The sequence below is a fragment of the Nerophis ophidion genome, linkage group LG27 (genome assembly GCF_033978795.1).
Source record: "Nerophis ophidion isolate RoL-2023_Sa linkage group LG27, RoL_Noph_v1.0, whole genome shotgun sequence".
Lineage (NCBI taxonomy): Eukaryota > Metazoa > Chordata > Actinopteri > Syngnathiformes > Syngnathidae > Nerophis > Nerophis ophidion.
This window is the reverse complement of record NC_084637.1, coordinates 33916317-33935515: the sequence shown is the minus strand read 5'-3', so window position 1 is coordinate 33935515 and position 19199 is coordinate 33916317. Positions and strand designations below refer to the sequence as shown.

The window sequence follows — 19199 nt, the reverse complement described above, 5'->3', positions numbered from 1 at the left end:
ATTGCCAATTTCCCAAATATCTGGTTTATGTCATGTATAAACATTTTAGGAACATGCTTCCTAGTTTACATGTGTGTTAGTATATATATATATATTTATATATATATATACATACATACATGTATCTCTGTATACAGTGTGTGTGTGTGTGTGAGTGTGTGTGTGTGTATATATATATATATATATATATATATATATAATTGTATCTGGGCTTCACGGTGACAGAGGGGTTAGTGTGTCTGCCTCACAATACCAAGGTCCTGAGTAGTCCTGGGTTCAATCCCGGCCTCGGGATCTTTCTGTGTGGAGTTTGCATGTTCTCCCCGTGACTGTGTGGGTTCCCTCCGGGTACTCCGGCTTCCTCCCACCCCCAAAGACATGCACCTGGGGATAGGCCCCTCCCACCTCCAAAGACATGCACCTGGGGATAGGCCCCTCCCACCTCCAAAGACATGCACCTGGGGATAGGCCCCTCCCACCTCCAAAGACATGCACCTGGGGATAGGTTGATTGGCAACACTAAATGGTCCCTAGTGTGTGAATGTGAGTGTGAATGTTGTCTGTCTATCTGTGTTGGCCCTGTGATGAGGTAGTGACTTGTCCAGGGTGTATGCTGCCTTCCGCCCGATTGTAGCTGAGATAGGCACCAGCGACCCCAAAGGGAATAAGCGGTAGAAAATGGATGAATGGATAATTATATCCATCCATTCATCCATCCATGTTCTACCGCTTATCCCTTTCGGGGTCGCAGGGGGTGTTGGAGCCTATCTCAGCTACAATCAATGTGGGGGAAAACGTGTTAATTCACGAAATTCTGCTCAGGACCCCGATGGAGCCCTGCTGTGAAGTACCGGGACAGGATGCAGTGCGCGTCTTGGACGCGACGCTGCGCTCTCAGCTCTGCTCTCGGAGAGCCAAGCGCCACCCCGCCCCTTCCCTCCATCCCCACCTCCACCACAGACACGACAGAGGACATTTCCCCGCGTCTTTGCGCTTGGATCCGCGGCTCTCCGTCTTTCTTCCCCTCCCTCCCCCACCACCACCACCACCACCTCCTCTGCCGCCGCCGCCAGGTCCAGCAAGCGGCACCGCGGCACACCGGCAGCCCCCGCGAGGCGCGCGCAGCGCTCATCCCCGCCGCGTGACGGTCCCCCCGTCGCACCGAACCGGGAGAAGAGTGTCGGCCCGGGAAGCTGGATGAATTATCGGAGAGTTGTGGACAAGTGCGAGAAGAAAGCTGAGGCGTCGGAGCCGCCGCGTAGACGACACTCTCAAGCCGGAGTTGTGGGCGACCATGGAGGGGACGTCCATGTGTGTCCCGCTGCTGCTTCTACTCTTGCAATGTAAGTACAACTCTTTTCTCACAACTTGCCGACACACGTCGTGTCTCTGACCCCACGCACACATCACGCGTGATTAATACACCTTTGCGCCGTGAACTTGTCCCGTGCGTGTCTCCGTGGAGGACGCAGACTATGGAGGACGCAGGACGCAGACTATGTAGGACGCAGACTAGGTCGGAAGCAGACTATGTAGGACGCAGACTAGGTCGGAAGCAGACTATGTAGGACGCAGACTATAGGACGCAGACTAGGTCGGTCGGCCTCCTACAAGTGGGATTTGGCCGGACGCCAGCCGAGGGTGTGGGCGTCTTGCCGGTGCATGAGTGCATATGTGCAGGAGTCCACCGGTTGGATCACTACCAGGGGCTTCAAGCTGATATTGGAACATATTGCAGTGTGTGTGTGTGTGTGTGTGTGTGTGTGTGTGTGTGTGTGTGTGTGTGTGTGTGTGTGTGTGTGTGTGTGTGTGTGTGTGTGTGTGTGTGTGAGTGTGTGACAAAACCTGCACACAAGGGTGGACAGTGTGAGTGTTGGCACTGCAAGGAGACAAGTGGCATCCTGACATGGATGTGATGAGACAGTGCCAGTGAGTGACGCACCTTTTACTCGGCTCCCCATTTTGCCACCTGTCAGGTCAAGGGGTTACGAAGAGTATGTGTGTGTGTGTGGTTCTACCCTTCTTGAGACATCAACAAGGAAAAGTAGCTTCCATATGAGGAGGTGTGAACAAGTGATGACATAAATCATGGTCCCAATAACATTGCATCTAATAGAAAATGTCTAATTTTCACCCCTGCTGGTAAAGTCTACTAAAATTAGGGTAGGCCTTAAAGGGAGGGATTGTTTTCAAATTGACTGAGTGTCGGTTTTAAAAGTGCTCCCCCTCTGGTCAACGTAGGAAATAAGTGTGTGTAAAAAAAAAATTGAAGTGCTCCCCCTCTGGCCAATATATGAAACAAGAAGTGTGTGTAAGAAATTGAAGTGCTCCTCCTCTGGCCAACATATGATATAACAAGTGTGTGTAAGAAATTGAAGTGCTCCCCCTCTGGCCAACATATGAAATAACAAGTGTGTGTAAGAAATTGAAGTGCTCCCCCTCTGGCCAACATATGAAATAACAAGTGTGTGTAAGAAATTGAAGTGCTCCTCCTCTGGCCAACATATGAAATAAGAAGTGTGTATGAAAAAAATTGAAGTGCTCCCCCTCTTGCCAACATATGAAATAACAAGTGTGTGTAAGAAATTGAAATGCGCCCCCTTTGGCCAAAATTAATAAAAAAAAAAGTTGAGGGTGTACCCCGCCTTCCGCCCGATTGTAGCTGAGATAGGCACCAGCGCCCCCACCCCCCGCCACCCCAAAGGGAAAAAGCGGTAGAAAATGAATGGATGTTTAAGATGGAAAGTGTTACGATCCGTTGGCTGGATCATATTATGATTTAGATTTTTGAGTCTTTTTGTGTTTTCTATTGGTTTTGGACTCCTTCGGTTCCTGTGTGTGCACTTCTCAGTTGGTTTCCATGGTTACGTATTATTTTCACCTGCCACTTGTTCCGGTCGCACACCTGTTTTGTAACCAGAGACAATATTTAAGCCTGCCCTTTTTGAAAACTCGTCCTGGGTTCCTTGTTTGCAGTAAGCTACAGTCGCGTTTATGTTTCTGGTTCCAGACTCTGTGCTAAGTGTTAGCCTTAGCTTCCCATGCGTTCCACACGTTGTTCTTTTGTTGGTTTCTGTCTGTTTAGTACTGTGTATTATATATTAAATCATCCTACCTTTACGTTTTCGTCCGGAGGGTCCTTTGCATCCCTGGGAGAACAAAATCGCGCATCATCATGCGACCCGAGCGTGACAAGAAAGTGTAGCTGCCATTATGATGTGCAGTCATCTTTTCTAATGACCGTAAGTCTTCAACTATACTAAGTCTTTCAATGCTTGGAATCTGCATCATATACTAGTTACTATGGTCATCTAATTAATTACTATGGTCATCTAATTAATTACTATGGTCATCTAAACACATTGAGTGTTTCCAGAGTCTGAAATGTGGGAGTCAGGGACAGACGTGAAAGTAGAATTTTACAACAACAATTTTTTTTTTTTTTTTACCCTTCGCGTTTATATTTATTGTTTGTTGCATTTTTGTTGTGTTTCATTTGATTGTTAAATATGTGGATGGACGGGGGGGGGGGGGGGGGGGACATTCATATGTTGTCAATATTCAGTGTTTTATCCTCCATAGTTAATATTGTAACATTCTTTATTTTCTTGTACGTTCTGGGTGTCTCGTTCAGTAAAAAAAATGTTTAAACTCTATTACGTTTTTTAAGGCGGTCTGTCATAACGTTTTTAGCATTCAATCAGACATTATTGTGAGGTTTTGTATTAGTGTTCCGGCCCCGAGACAGATTTTTTTCTCTAAATTTGGCCCCCGAGTCAAAATAATTGCCCAGGACTGATATAGAGACATACTGTAATAACTTGAAGTAAATAATGAAGATTAAAAACCAATTACAAAAAAAAAATAACTAAAAGCAGTCTTTACAAAATGTTGAACTTCTTCTCATTATCTTTCTGTTTCTGTAATATTTCAATATTTTCTTGTAAAATTATTACTTTTACATAAAATTATTACTTTTTACTGCAAAATGGTGACATTTGTCATATAAAATTTGGACTTATATCACAATATTGGCTTTTTTTTTGTCGTCGTTGCAAAATTGTGACAATTTTTGTGACAAACTATGACTTTTGTCAAAATTTTGCCGAGTAATATTCCAAAGATTATTATAACATTGACAACATTTTAAATTTTTCTTATACAATTGTGACTTTTGGCAAGTAAAATTATGACTTTTAATAAAATTGCCAGAATGTTATGCTTTTCTTCTAAAATTGCAACTGTTTTTGAGTAAAATTATGACTTTTATCATAAAATTGCTAGGGGTGTAACGGTACACAAAAATTTCGGTTCGGTACGTACCTCGGTTTAGAGGTCATGGTTCGGTTCATTTTCGGTACAGTAAGAAAACAACAAAATATAAATGTTTTGGTTATTTATTTACCAAATTTGTAAACAATGGCTTTATCCTTTTAACATTGGGAACACAATAATAATTCTGCCCACGTTAATCCACATTAAACTGCCTCAAGTTGTTGCTTTGATTAAATAAAATGACAAAACTTTTCTTCTACATATAAAAAGTGCAACATTAAACAGTTTCAAGTCAACTCATCATGCTTAATTTATTACAGCATTTGGGAAGCCTGTAGTTGATTTTTATTATGTAAATGTTATATTTTTATCAACATTTGATAGCAGGGACCCTGCCATTCAAAACTAGGCTGCTACATTACTAATGATTAATGTAATTATAGCTGAAAAAAATAGTACAATAGCAATAGGAGAAAGTATTCATCTCTGAACACCATGGACTTCATGTAGGCTTTCTGATGCACTTACATTATAAAGTCACTAGCATACACACACACAGCAAAATGAGCTAACGTTATGCTAAAAGTTTATTAGCCTTCACCTCAAGCCAGGACTGCGAGCGAGCTGAGCTGCAGTTTGTTTCTAGAATGTCAACAGGCTCATAGTGATGTTAGTAGTAGTTGTCATTTGGGGAGAGTCCACTGCCTTATGCTCACCTGCTTAACACCTTTCTGCTAACCCCACCACAGAAGCACTGACTCCATGCGCTCTGAATACGCACTGCTGATTGGTTGTTACCGCTATGGTTGTAACCAATCAGATGGTTGTGTGGGTGGGACAATGCTGGGTGCTGTGTAGGAGACAGAGGCAGAAAGCAGAGCAGCTTGTTAAGACTTTAGATGAGGTGGCTACTTCATATGTTCATGTTGAAACTCGTTCGGTACACCTCCGAACCAAACCGGAACCCCCGTACCAAAACGGTTCAATACAAATACACGTACCGTTACACCCCTAAATATTGCACAAATGTTCCGTTTTCCTTGTAAAATTTTGACTTGCGTAGAGTAAAATCAAGACTTATTATAATACTGCCAAAAAGTTTTCTTGTAAAATTCCAACTCATTTTTCACAACAGGTTTTTTTTAAATATTTGCACAGTATGTATATATTATTCATGTAGGAAATATAAATCTTTATATATCTAAAAAGGGTAGTCCTGAAGAGGTAGGCATTTTTCAGAGGTATAAAGGTCTCCAAAAGTGAACGAGTGTGTGTGTGTGTGTGTGTGTGTGTGTGTGTGTGTGTGTGTGTGTGTGTGTGTGTGTGTGTGTTTACTGTCAGACATCTTTCACCGCCAAGGCTCTAGCTGCTGATGTCTATACGGACTCTAGGCGCAAGGTTGTATTGTTGCAAAAACAAAAAAAAGTCCAGCAGGAAGCGTTTTGAGGGTGGGTCCGTGTGTGTGTGTGTGTGTGTGTGTGTGTGTGTGTGTGTGTGTGTGTGTGTGTCCCACCCCCCGACTGACGCACACATTTACACAGTGGGACAGCTGTTGCTCGCGGGGTTACAGAGGCGCTTTGTTCCATTAGAGACACTCCTTCCTCGCCCTCGCCCGTTATCTCTCCCACCCAGCCGGCCCGAAGGCTTCCTGTGCGGGGGTCCACCTCCCTCCCCTCTTCCCCTGCCAGGTGAAGAAGTGCCTTGCTCGCTGGCGCGCTGCGTTTCCGCCCGTCGCTAATCAACACTCTTGTAATGAGGCTAAAGCTGCGTGCCAAGCGGCGAGCGTGCCATATTTCTGTTTTTCCCCGCCCAGGCGGCGGGAGGGCGGCTGTCTCTGGGTGAGTCGGAGCTGTCGCAGTGTTCGCTGGACGTTCATGCCAAGCACCAGGTGTGCGTGTTTGACGCCTGCAGAGGTGCCTGCCCACCTGCTGCCACCAGGCTGTCGTCCCCGGGCCTGGCCGTGGTAAAGACATTTCCGCAAAGTAGGATTACTTTAAACCAGGGGTGTCAAACTCATTTAAGATCGGGGACCACATGGAGAAAAATCTACTCCCAAGTGGGCCGGAATGGTAAAATCACGGCACGATAACTTAAAGACAGATTGTTTTCTTTGTTCAAAAATAGAAGAAGCACATTCAAAAAATGTACAAATCATATTTTATTCCCTGTTGCGGTTCATAGTATGATATCTTTATTTGTCGTTATTTATATTTTCTGAATAAATTATTTGATAATGTTCTTGAATCAACTCATTGTTGTTAGTTTACAATCTATCAAGTTAAAAAATTGTCAAAATGAAATTACAGTATGTTAATGTAGTTTGCTCATTTTCCTCAACTGATGTACTAACATCATGTGGTTTATTTTGTACATATGTAGCAACATCTACAAAGATACAAACAATTGCTATTGTGACATCTAGTGGACACATTTAGAACAGCTGCTTCTTTCATTCAAAAATTTCAGGTTAATTTTTATACTCAGCAAACTCATCCCGCGGGCCGGATAAAACCTGTTCGCGGGCCTGATCCGGCCCTCAGGCCATATTTTGATTGATTGATTGATACTTTTATTAGTAGATTGCACAGTACAGTACATATTCCGTACAATTGACCACTAAATGGTAACACCCCAATAAGTTTTTCAACTTGTTTAAGTCGGGGTCCACGTTAATCAATTCATAGTACAAATATATACTATCAACATAATACAGTCATCACACAAGTTAATCATCATAGTATGTACATTGAATTATTTACATTATTTACAATCCTGGGGGTGGGGTGAGGAGCTTTGGTTGATATCAGTACTTCAGTCATCAACAATTGCATCAACAGAGAAATGTGGACATTGAAACAGTGTAGGTCTTATTTAGTAGGATATGTACAGCCAGCAGAGAACATAGTGAGTTCACATAGCATAAGAACAAGTATATACATTAGAAGTACATTTGAGTTGTTTATAATCCGGGGAGATGGGATGTGAATGGAGGAGGGTATTAGTAAAGTGTTGAAGTTGCCTGGAGGTGTTGTTTTAGAGCGCTTTTGAAGGAATATAGAGATGCACTTACTTTTATACCTGTTGGGAGTGCATTCCACATTGATGTGGCATAGAAAGAGAATGAGTTAAGACCTTTGTTGGATCGAAATCTGGGTTTAACGTGGTTTGTGGAGCTCCCCCTGGTGTTGTGGTTATGGCGGTCATTTACGTTAAGGAAGTGGTTTGACATGTACTTCGGTATCAAGGAGGTGTAGCGGATTTTATAGACTAGGCTCAGTGCAAGTTGTTTTTCTCTGTCCTCCACCCTGAGCCAGCCCACTTTGGAGAGGTGGGTTGGATTGAGGTGTGATCTGGGGTGGAGGTCTAAAAGTAACCGGATTAGCTTATTCTGGGATGTTTGGAGTCTAGATTTGAGGGTTTTGGAGGTGCTGGGGTACCAGGAGGTGCAAGCGTAATCGAAGAAGGGTTGAATGAGAGTTCCCGCTAGAATCCTCAAGGTGCTTTTGTTGACCAGAGAGGAGATTCTGTAGAGGAATCTCGTTCTTTGGTTGACCTTTTTGACACCCCTGCTTTAAACTAATCAAATATTTTCATAGTTCCTGTTTAAAAAACGGCTTCAACCTTCTAAATACAGTGCCCTCCAAAAGTATTGGAACAGTGGGTCCAATTTGTTTATTTTTGTTGTAGACTGAAAACATTTAGGTTTGACATCAAAAGATGAATGTCGAACAAGAGATCAGCTTTCATTTCCAGGTATTTACATCTGGATCTAATACACAACTTAGACCAGGGGTTCCCATTACGTCGATCGCGAGCTACCGGTCGATCGCGGAGGATGTGTTAGTCGATCGCCAGCCAGGCATTTAATAAAATAGACCTAAAAATTAGCGATCATCAATCTTCACCAAGACGTCACTTTCGTCACTTGATTGACATTCACGACACCTGAGGGTCTTGTGAGATGACACTGGCTGCTGCGAGCTCATTATTGAGAAAAAGTGAGACAGGAAGGCGAGAAACACTTTTTATTCCAACACATTCGCGCCGTACTTGCTGTCAAAACTCTAAAGACAGACTGTACAGTTCTTATCATCACAATAAAAGCGCTGCTTCCTCTTGCCTGCGCTAACAAAATAAGTGTCTCAGAAAGCTGGCGTGCACAAGCTAGTAAGCTACGGAGCTAATGGATATCTGGTAAAGTGTATAAAAACGAGTATGGAAGCTGGACAAATAAGATGCCAAAAACCAACCACTTTCATGTGGTATTGGACAGAAAGGAGGACTTTTGTTCTCCTCCATTTGAAAATGCCGACGTTATCCGCACTTCTGTCGGATTCCAATAAATGCAAGTCATCAGAATCAGGTAATACTCCAACTTATATTCTTGTCTTCATGAAAGAAAGGACTCTATATGTCAGGGGTCGGGAACCTTTTTGGCTGAGAGAGCCATGAAAGCCAAATATTTTAAAATGTATTTCCGTGAGAGCCGTATAATATTTTTAACACTAAATACTGTCACATTTTGTTGACGAACCCCAAGATGCAGAGACGGTGGCAGGCATTGAATAAGAAAACATGATTTAATTTATATACTAAAACAAGAACAAACAAAAGGGTACTAACAAAAGGTGCGCACAAAGCGGATAACAAACTAGGCTATGAACAAAACACTTACTGTGACAAGAAGGAACTATGGCAAGAGCAAAGTGACCAAAAGTAGACACAGCTACAACGAAGTATTAATGACATTGACAGGTAGTGGTGACAAACAACCGGTAGGAGCGACTATAATCCAGCACTGACTGGAAGACAAAGCAGGTAAAAATAGGAGCGGGCTAATTGACACCAGTTGTGGCCAGGTGCCAATCAGCCGCACCTGAGGGGAAACAGCGCTCAGGGAGAAAGACAGGAAACAGACAAAATAAGAGCGCTGACAGGAAACAAAGACAGGAAAAACTTAAACATGGCCACACTGTCAGGGACAAACCTGACAATACAACTGTCAGGTTCAAACACTGACGACATCTATTAAACAGACAAGAAGCAAGGAATTTAACAGAGACAGGATTCAATTTAGTTTAATGAGGAGAACCCCGTAGACCTGTACCCTTGTACAGTGTCGTCCCACGCTCTGACAAGAGAATCCAACGCCTTCTCTTTCATTTCGACTTTCCCTGATTACAACAACTAAATGTGTGCATCTCCTATTCTTTATAATAACATTGTTGTTCTGAAGCTAACCAATAATAAATACAATACTTTTGACCATTAATGTGACTTCTTGAACAGGTGTGGTAGATGGATTAAAATGCATGAGAATGTTTTATATTTTGAAGGTTATTTTTAACACTGTGATTACCAGTGAAATGATTAATTACTTATCGTATTAAGCAACGTCAGCTAAGATTTATCCGAGAGCCAGATGCAGTCATCAAAAGAGCCACATCTGGCTCGAGAGCCATAGGTTCCCTACCCCTGCTATATGTGTTAAACATTATTGCATTATCATTAAAAACCTTTAATATGTTAACAAAAACGTATGTTTCATAAAAAAACCATATAAATGATATATAGTGTGCCGACCCGTCTGATAAAGCCTGTAAATGTGTTGGTCATGTATAATGTCTTTTTGTTATTTTTGTTTTGTTATGTGTAATGTCTATATCTTTAAATGTACGGCAGTGACAATGAATTTCCCCAACGAGGACCAATAAACCTAAATCTAAAAAAATATATATTTGAATGAGGTAGATCCCCTCGACTTGGTCAATGGAAAAGTAGCTCGCCTGCAGAAGAAGTCTGTGCACCCCTGGTCTGAGGTCTCTTTAGTTTTTGAAAAAAGTGCAAATTATACATTTTTTTAATTTAATGCGCAATATCGTGAAGTTGTAATATGTGAAGCGCGATGTGGCGAGCGTAGAGCTAGCTCTCTTGTTTCACCGCGCCAGCTGTAGCGCCGCGTTAGCATGGCGCTAACTGAAGAGGCCATGTGTTGGTCGTCCGCTCCGACGCCTTCGCGGCTAATTCGCAGCGCCGAAGCTGACGAGCGTTTTGTCGCCGCGCCCAAGCCTCACCGCCGGGCGCGCACGGACTCTCTGGACGCCGTGTTGTCAAAAAGAGGCCCTTCGACGTGGCGGCGGGCCGGGTCTCTCCGTGTGACAGGAGCTGCTCCCATTCGCCGTCTTCGTGTCCGAGAGGATCTCCCTCGCCTTCAATCCACCCCCCCTCCCCCGCCCTCGCTCCCTCAAGTCGTGTCATCTCCTCTCAGGGCCGCTCGCCTCTCCTTTGTGCTTCATCCCCGTCCTGCTTTAATCTCATTGTATCTCCCTCCCTCCTGCGCGTCATCCTTCAGCGAGACAATGTTTCTCTGAGGGCGTTAGTGCTGCGTGAGTCGTGGCTACAATCCTAATCCTTTTACACGTCCGCCGCTTGCACGGCGAGGGGGGGGGGGGGAGACGTCCGGGGAGGGAGAGTGTGCACTTTTAATTCACTTAATTGAAAGTTTGACAAGCGAGGGTGCTGCGAAATGAGCCGTGTAGCAAAGTGTTTTAAAGCCCGTGTTTCCCACGTGATTATCACGGCGCAGCACCGATATGAAAAACAGGGCTGGCTTCCTCTGACTTTGCTTCCTGGCCTTTGTCTGCATGCTCAATTGCAGCCAGCTATTCCCAAACAATACTCAGGAAGTAGCTCAGCACACCGGGCAAAGTTCTCTAAAATAGAACAGGGTGTGCAGAAGCGCTTGGAGAAGAGTGGACGTGACATAGGGGTCTAGACCTGCATCTTCACTAGGGGCGGGACTCTTTACGCACCTCACCATTACATTCCATATTCCGTAGGAGTAACTACCTACCGGCATAGCTCGGTTGGTAGAGTGGCCGTGCCAGCAACTTGAGGGTTGCAGGTTCGATTCCCGCTTCCGCCATCCTAGTCACTGCCGTTGTGTCCTTGGGTGAGGCACTTTACCCACACTGGTTTAAATGGAACTTAGATATTGGGTTTCACTATGTAAAAGCGCTTTGAGTCACTAGAAAAAAGCGCTATATAAATATAATTCACTTCACTACAATAATTCTAAAGAAACAGGCTGCAGCAGGAGTGTTCAAACTTCTTCCACCAAGGGCCACATACTGAAGAGTTGAACTATTCAGTGCAAAAGAGAGTTGACAAAGTATAAAGTTAAAAGACTAGATTTTAGTTTATAAAAAAAATAAATAATAAAGCTGCAAGCAGCGATGGACGGGACTGCTTTGGCTGCTGCCCCCGCGACCCAAGCCCAGATAAGCGCTAGAACAGGGGTCACCAACCTTTTTGAAACGAAGAGCTACTTCTTGGGTACTGATTAATGCAAAGGGCTACCAGTTTGATACACACTTAAATAAATTGTCAGAAATAGCCAATTTGCCCAATTTACCTTTTATATATGTATATATATATATATATATATATATATATATATATATATATATATATATATATATATATATATATATATATATATATATGTATGTATGTGTATATATATATATATATATATGTGTATGTATATATATATATATATGTGTATATATATGTATATATATGTGTATATATATATATATATGTGTATATATATATATATATATGTGTATATATTTATATGTGTATATATATATATATATGTATATATATATATATATATGTATATATATATATATATATATATATATATATATATATATATATATATATATATATATATAAAACATGGGTATTTCTGTCTGTCATTTCGTCATACATTTTTTTTCCTTTTACGAAAGGTTTTTTGTAGAGAATAAATGATCAATCAATCAATCAATGTTTATTTATATAGCCCTAAATCACAAATGTCTCAAAGGACTGCACAAATCATGAAAAATGATGAAAAAAACACTTAATTGAACGGTTTAAAAGAGGAGAAAACACGAAAAAAAAAGAAAATTAAATTTTGAAACAGAGTTTATCTTCAATTTCGACTCTTTAAAATTCAAAATTCAACCGAAAAAAATGAAGAGAAAAACTAGCTAATTTTAATCTTTTTGAAAAAATTAAAAAAATAATTTATGGAACATCATCAGTCATTTTTCCTGATTAAGATTAATTTTCCAATTTTGATGACATGTTTTAAATAGGTTAAAATCCAATCTGTACTTTGTTAGAATACATAACAAATTGGACCAAGCTATATTTCTAACAAAGACCAATCATTATTTCTTCTAAAATTTCCAGAACAGAAATTTTAAAAGAAATTCAAAAGACTTTGAAACCAGATTTAAATTTAATTCTACAGATTTTCTAGATTCCTCTCATCGACTACAAACACTTTATCTCCCGCTTGCGGCCCGCCGCGCCCCCACCTTGGAGCTGTGTGCAAAAGATTCTGGAAGATTTATTTCCAGACTGGGCCAACAATAAAGGGAAGGGAAAAAAAGGACACACCCAAGTTTTTGTTTCGTCACGGTTTTATTGTGAAGACGTAGAAACCAAAATTCCACAGTAACTACAATAGCATTGCACTTCTGCTAAAAATAACTAAAAACATTTAAAATCTTGGCACGTGGCAGATCAGTTGCAATGTGGGTGACATTTTCATACATGGTTAAAATGCTCCAAAGAGATATAATATATTTAAAGACAAAACTTAGTGTCATCTTTGTGTCACAGGTGACAAAGTAAACTGTTATTATAAGTTATTACACGGGTGGCCAAAGTGCGGGCCGTACCTCCAGTTTTGTTGACTGGTATAATGTAGTCTGGGAGGGGAAAAAAATAAAAAATGGCAAAAAAAACCCCGCAGAAAACATAATGTAACGGGAAAAGAATGATATTTTTAATCCAACTTTTTTTATTGACTTTTTCACATATACAGAAAAAAAAGTGCAAGTCGAAACAGTACAAGTTTAAAGTCAGTGAATTCTTCACACCTTTATCCCTAAAACTACCCACCCACTCTCCTACCCCACTCAGGTCAAACCTACCAGGGACACATGGCACAAACAACAAGTAAGATGACAAAGACACACACATTCACACACACACCCATACAAGAACAAAGACAGAGAGAGACTGAAAGGAGAAAGAAAGGGAGAAAAAAAAACAAATTATAATGATAGTACTAAATAAAAGGGAGATTATTCCTCATCTGTGTGGACATAAGTCAAGAGAGTTGACATACAATAAGAAGGGACTCCATGAACTTTCAAACACTTGAGCAGAGCCATTTAGAATAGAATAGAATTAACTTTATTGTCATTATATTTGCATATAACGAGATTAAAGACTCCAATTTAAGGTGCGGTAGTGGGAACAAATATGGGGTGAAATAAATGACATAAGAGGTAAAAAGGAAAAACTAACAATTGAAATGAACAGACTACTATCCAATAAAAATAATAAGCAATTCTGTACAATATACAAAACACTATAGAAGTACAAAATACAAATACTGTACAATATACAGAGCAAGACAAGAGTACCGAAGTAATAAATAACAATCAGTGTCGGACGTATTGCACAAGAAAGGTAATATTGCACAGTAGGGTATTAGGGCAGGATATTGTATAGGGGTCAATCATTATTATTATAAGTCAGAGTTCAACATGGTCACAGCTTTGGGAAAGAAGCTGTCTCTGAGTCTGTTTGTTCTGGCTCTGACGCACCTGTAACGCCTGCCTGAAGGTAGCAAGTCGAACAGGTGGAAGCCAGGGTGTGTGCTGTCCTTGGTAATGTTTTTTGCTCTGTTGAGGCAACGGGAGTTGTGTAAGTCCTTCAGGGAGGGCAGGGGACAGCCGATGATTTTTTGTGCCGACTTTATGACCCTCTGAATCGCCTGTTTGTCTGCTTCAGTGCAGCTGGCGTACCACACTGTTATGCAGTACGTCAGCAGGCTCTCGACAGCCGAGCGATAGAAGGTCACCATCAGCTGCCATTTAGTGAAAACCTAAGTTTTTCCAATTTTAAATTGTAAAGAACCTCTCTAATCCAACGGCTGTGTGATGGGGGGTGAGCCAGCTTCCAATTGAACAAGATCAGTCGCCTGGCCAGCAAGGTCGTAAAAGCCACAGCGCGTTTTAGTGGTACAGGGCACGTGTTATCAGGGCATATGCCGAAAATGGCTGATAATGGGTTGGAGGGAAACTCTTGACCATATGCCCTTCCGATAGTGTCAAAAATGTTCTCCCAAAAGGAACATCATTTAGAGCAGGACCAGAACATATGGACATGATCAGCCGGAGATTGTTTGCATCTATTACAGGTATTGCTAACAGTGGGGTAGATTTTGGATAGTTTTGAATTAGTGTAGGGAATTTTCTGATTACTTTGCATTGGATGAGACCATGACGGGCACATATTGAGGAGGAGTGGACCAGTTTCAGGGCAGAGTTCCAGAGTTGATCGGATATGTTGGTGTTAAGATCGCTCTCCCACGAGTCTCTTATCACTGATAAAGAGTTTGGAGCAACTGAGCTTAAAGGGGAACATTATCAGCAGACCTATGTAAGCGTCAATATATACCTTGATGTTGCAGAAAAAAGACCATGTATTTTTTTAACCGATTTCCGAACTCTAAATGGGTGAATTTCGGCAAATTAAACACCTTTCTGTTTATCGGTCTTTTACCGATGACGTCAGAACGTGACGTCACCGAGGTAACACAGCCGCCATTTTCATTTTCACATTACAAACACCGGGTCTCAGCTCTGTTATTTTCCGTTTTTTCGACTATTTTTTGGGACCTTGGAGACATCATGCCTCGTCGGTGTGTTGTCGGAGGTTGTAACAACACTAACAGGGAGGGATTCAAGTTGCACCACTGGCAAGAAATCTGCCGGCAGACCCCCATTGAATTTGCCAGAGTGTCTTCACATTTGACCGGCGATGCTAAGACAGACATGGCACAGAGATGTATGGATAACCTGCAGATGCATTTGCAACCATTAAGTCAACCAAATCACAAAGGTGAGTTTTGTTGATGTTGTTGACTTATGTGCTAATCAGACATATTTGGTCACGGCATGACTGCCAGCTAATCGATGCTAACATGCTACGCTAATCGATGCTAACATGCTAGTTACACCAGCTGTATGTACATTTGAAACTAGATACCCACATTTAATGCGAAACAAACACTTACCAATCGACGGATTTAAGTTGCTCCAGTGTCACAAGATGCGAAAGTCCTAATCCGCACATTTTACCGGCGATGCTAATAAGGCAGCCATGCTATGGGCCACTTCATTAGGTACACCCATGCTATGGCCGAATGGCGTCAATAGCTATTCGCTCAATAGCTTCAATTTCTTCTTCAATTTCGTTTTCGCTATCCGCCTCCATACTCCGACCATCTGTTTCAATACATGCGTAATCTGTTGAATCGCTTAAGCCGCTGAAATCCGAGTCTGAATCCGAGCTAATGTCGCTATATCTTGCTGTGCTAACCGCCATGTTGTTTGTATTGGCAGCACTGTGTGACGTCACAGGGAAATGGATAGTGGTTTCGAAGATAGCGAAAATAAAGCACTTTAAAGCTTTATTTAGGGATATTCCGGGACCGGTAAAATTTTGAAAAAAACTTCAAAAAATACAACAAGCCACTGGGAACTGATTTTTATTGTTTTTAACCCTTTTCAAATTGTGATAATGTTCCCCTTTAAGGAGGTAAATATCACGGAGATACATTTTGTATGATTTGGGCTCAGAGATAGCAATGTATCTATAAGAGTTTCCGGAGGACAATTTGGAAAGTGTGGGAACTGCTTCGAAAAACTGATATTTTTATCATAACTAATAATAGGAATACACTTTGGAATGCAAGAATATCTGTTTTGTTTTTTTTACTAAATAAAAATGGCCTGAGCATGCTTTGATATCTCCATGTTGCTACACCCCACTTATTACAATCAACATTTATCTTTTTGTTTCTCATTAAATCACATCATTTTGCTTTTTTTTTTCTCACATTTTTTTACTGTTGTGTTTTTTCTGACACAAAAACTGGAGCTGCGGGCCGCGAATATTCCTCGGGATAGACTTTGGACACAGACGTTAGAACAGCTCGATTACTGTGTGTGCCTGACTGGGTGGTGAGTCTTGACACAATGACACAAACCAGAGATGATTTTCCTGTGTGGGCACTGTTCTTTTAATAATGGCCATAAAGTCAACTAAATTGTGTTGCGGGCCACATTTCCAGAAAGCTTCCCCCTTCAATATAATTCTTATTTTGTATATTCTGGAGAACCAGCTGGTAGACATTTTATTTTGGTCTATTTGTTTTGACCGACTTACCGTACAGCTCTACTGTTTTTAAAGACCCTCTACAAAAATGTACAGTTTTGTTTCTTTCCACAAAATTGGGCCACAAGAAGAAAAGCCCAAATCGAGGGTCCCCAAAGTTAAGCCCGCTGAATCATTTTGTTTGGCTCGCCAAAGTGTGGAATTATATACATTTAGGTTATTTGTGTTTTATACTTAAAATTAAAAGCAGGGCTGTCAAACTCATTTTAGCTCAGGGGCCGCATGGAGGAAAATCTGTGGACACGTGGGCTGTACTATTATACGAGGCGGTATAGCTCGTTTGGTAGAGTTGCCGTGCCAGCAACTAGAGGGTTCCAGGTTCGATTCCCGCTTCTTCCAACCTAGTCAGTGCAGTTGTGTCCTTAGGCAAGACGCTTAACTCACCTGCTCCCAGTGCCACCCACACTGGTTTAAAATGTAACTTAGATATTGGGTTTCACTATGTAAAGTGCTTTGAGTCACAAGAGAAAAGCGCTATATAAATATAATTCACTTCACTTCACTTCACTTCTGGCTGCGTGGAGATGGCCGTGAGCAACTTGAGCGTGTCACTGCTCGTCTGCAACATACTGAAGCCAAATTAGTCCATAACGCCAGCCAGGCATGTTCAAATGATACCTAAATAGCGGGCTGTGAAAATAGGGAAAAGCTGCTGATGGTGTGTTTGACGGAGAAGGAGATATACCATAGAAGTCCTCTCTCCAAACCAATGCCGTACATTATTTCATAAAACTACTGTACTTCTTTGAAGTACATTTCTATTGTATTTATGGAGTATTTCTTTTTAAAAGGCATGCTACATGTAGAAATGGTGCTGTCTTGCAAAGGCCAAACATTTATTTCAATGAACATTGATTGCAGATCCAAATGTTTGGAGTTCCATCACAGCACCAATTAAGCTTGTAAAATGAGGTACTACAGACTTAAAAGCTTTTTATTTTATTTATCTTGTCTGTATCGCGTCTAAACGCCTGGAGGGACATCGTCTTGAAAAATTGACACGTCTTTGCTGTTTTTCAGAGGCTTTGAGAAGCTTTAATGCTAAGTAAGTTCTCTGGAGGCTTATTTCATATTAATGTATTTCTAAAAAAAAAAAAAAACTGCATGGCTTCTCCTTAATTTGCTGACCTACAGGAGAGCAGCTTTGGCGCGGCGGCACTTTAGCACTTGCTTCCTCCCTCAGGTGACCTTCACCCGCGTTCAACCCGTGAACCCGAGCGTAATCAGACTGATAAACCAATCGGCATGCGGGGAAGTCACCGGCCGCTTCCTTTTCCTGTAAGGATGCGAGGTGTCAGTGACACGCAGGAAGCAAACACAGACACGTTGGCGGCCAAACCCACGCTAACGGCCGGGCGCCACATCAGGTTAATCTGGACAAGCTGCCGCAGAGAGCTTTGCGAGGTGTTTGCCGCCCTTATCCTAACCTGCGCTTAAGGGGACATACGGCCATGCTGCTCCTTAACCCGGCAGGATTAAAGTGGAGGAGACCATAATCCTCCCCGTGCATCTTCCCATGAAGCATTCTGCTCGTGCAACATGGCGCACGTTACCTCCTTCACCTGGCCCCCTAATGGACGACTAGCCGTATTGCTGCTCTTGTTAAAGGGGAACATTATCAGCAGACCTATGTAAGCGTCAATATATACCTTGATGGTGCAGAGAAAAGACCATTTATTTTTTTAACCGATTTCCGAACTCTAAATGGGTGAATTTTGGCGAATTAAACGCCTTTCTGTTTATCGCTCTGGTGGCGATGACGTCAGAACGTGACGTCTCCGAGGTAATACAGCCGCCATTTTCATTTTCTACACATTACAAACACCGGGTCTCAGCTCTGTTATTTTCCGTTTTTTTGACTATTTTTTGGAACCTTGGAGACATCATGCCTCATCGGTGTGTTGTCGGAGGGTGTAACAACACTAACAGGGAGGGATTCAAGTTGCACCACTGGCCCGAAGATGCCAAAGTGTCTGCCACCAGACCCCCATTGAATGTGCCAGAGTGTCTCCACATTTTACCGGCGATGTCAGACATGGCACAGAGATGTATGGATAACCTGCAGATGCATTTGCAACGATAGTCAATGAAATCACAAAGGTGAGTTTTGTTGATGTTGACTTATGTGCTAATCAGACATATTTAGTCGCGGCGTGACTGCCAGCTAATCGATGCTAACATGCTATTTACCGGCAGTGCTAAAGCAGACATGACACAGAGATGTATATATAACCTTCAGGTGCATTTGCAACTATATTACGTTTCCTTCCTCCCACATTTAATGCTAAAAAAACACCAATCGACGGATTTAAGTTGCTCCAGTGTCACAAGATGCGAAAGTCCTGATCGTTTGGTCCGCACATTTTACCAGCGATGCTAACGCAGCTATTCGGCCATGCTATGGCTATGAATAGCATCAATAGATATTCGCTCAAAAGCTTCATTTTCTTCTTCAATACTTTCATACTCCAACCATCAGTTTCAATACATGCGTAACCTGTTGAATCGCTTAAAGGGGAACATTATCACAAGACCTATGTAAGTGTCAATATATACCTTGATGGTGCAAAAAAAAGACCATATATTTTTTTAACCGATTTCCGAACTCT

General features: G+C 41.8%; 1 protein-coding gene across 4 annotated transcripts in view; it reads left to right on the top strand.

Moving 5' to 3' along the window:
- The first annotated feature begins 1013 nt into the window (after nt 1-1013).
- jam2a (junctional adhesion molecule 2a) overlaps nt 1014-19199 on the top strand; it is a 45596-nt gene continuing 27410 nt past the window's right edge. For all 4 annotated transcript variants that reach the window (XM_061889738.1, XM_061889736.1, XM_061889737.1 and 1 more), the window contains exon 1: nt 1014-1343. In XM_061889738.1, the coding sequence (XP_061745722.1) occupies nt 1295-1343 (49 nt within the window). In that variant the 5' untranslated portion in view covers nt 1014-1294. The remainder of the gene's footprint in view (nt 1344-19199) is intronic.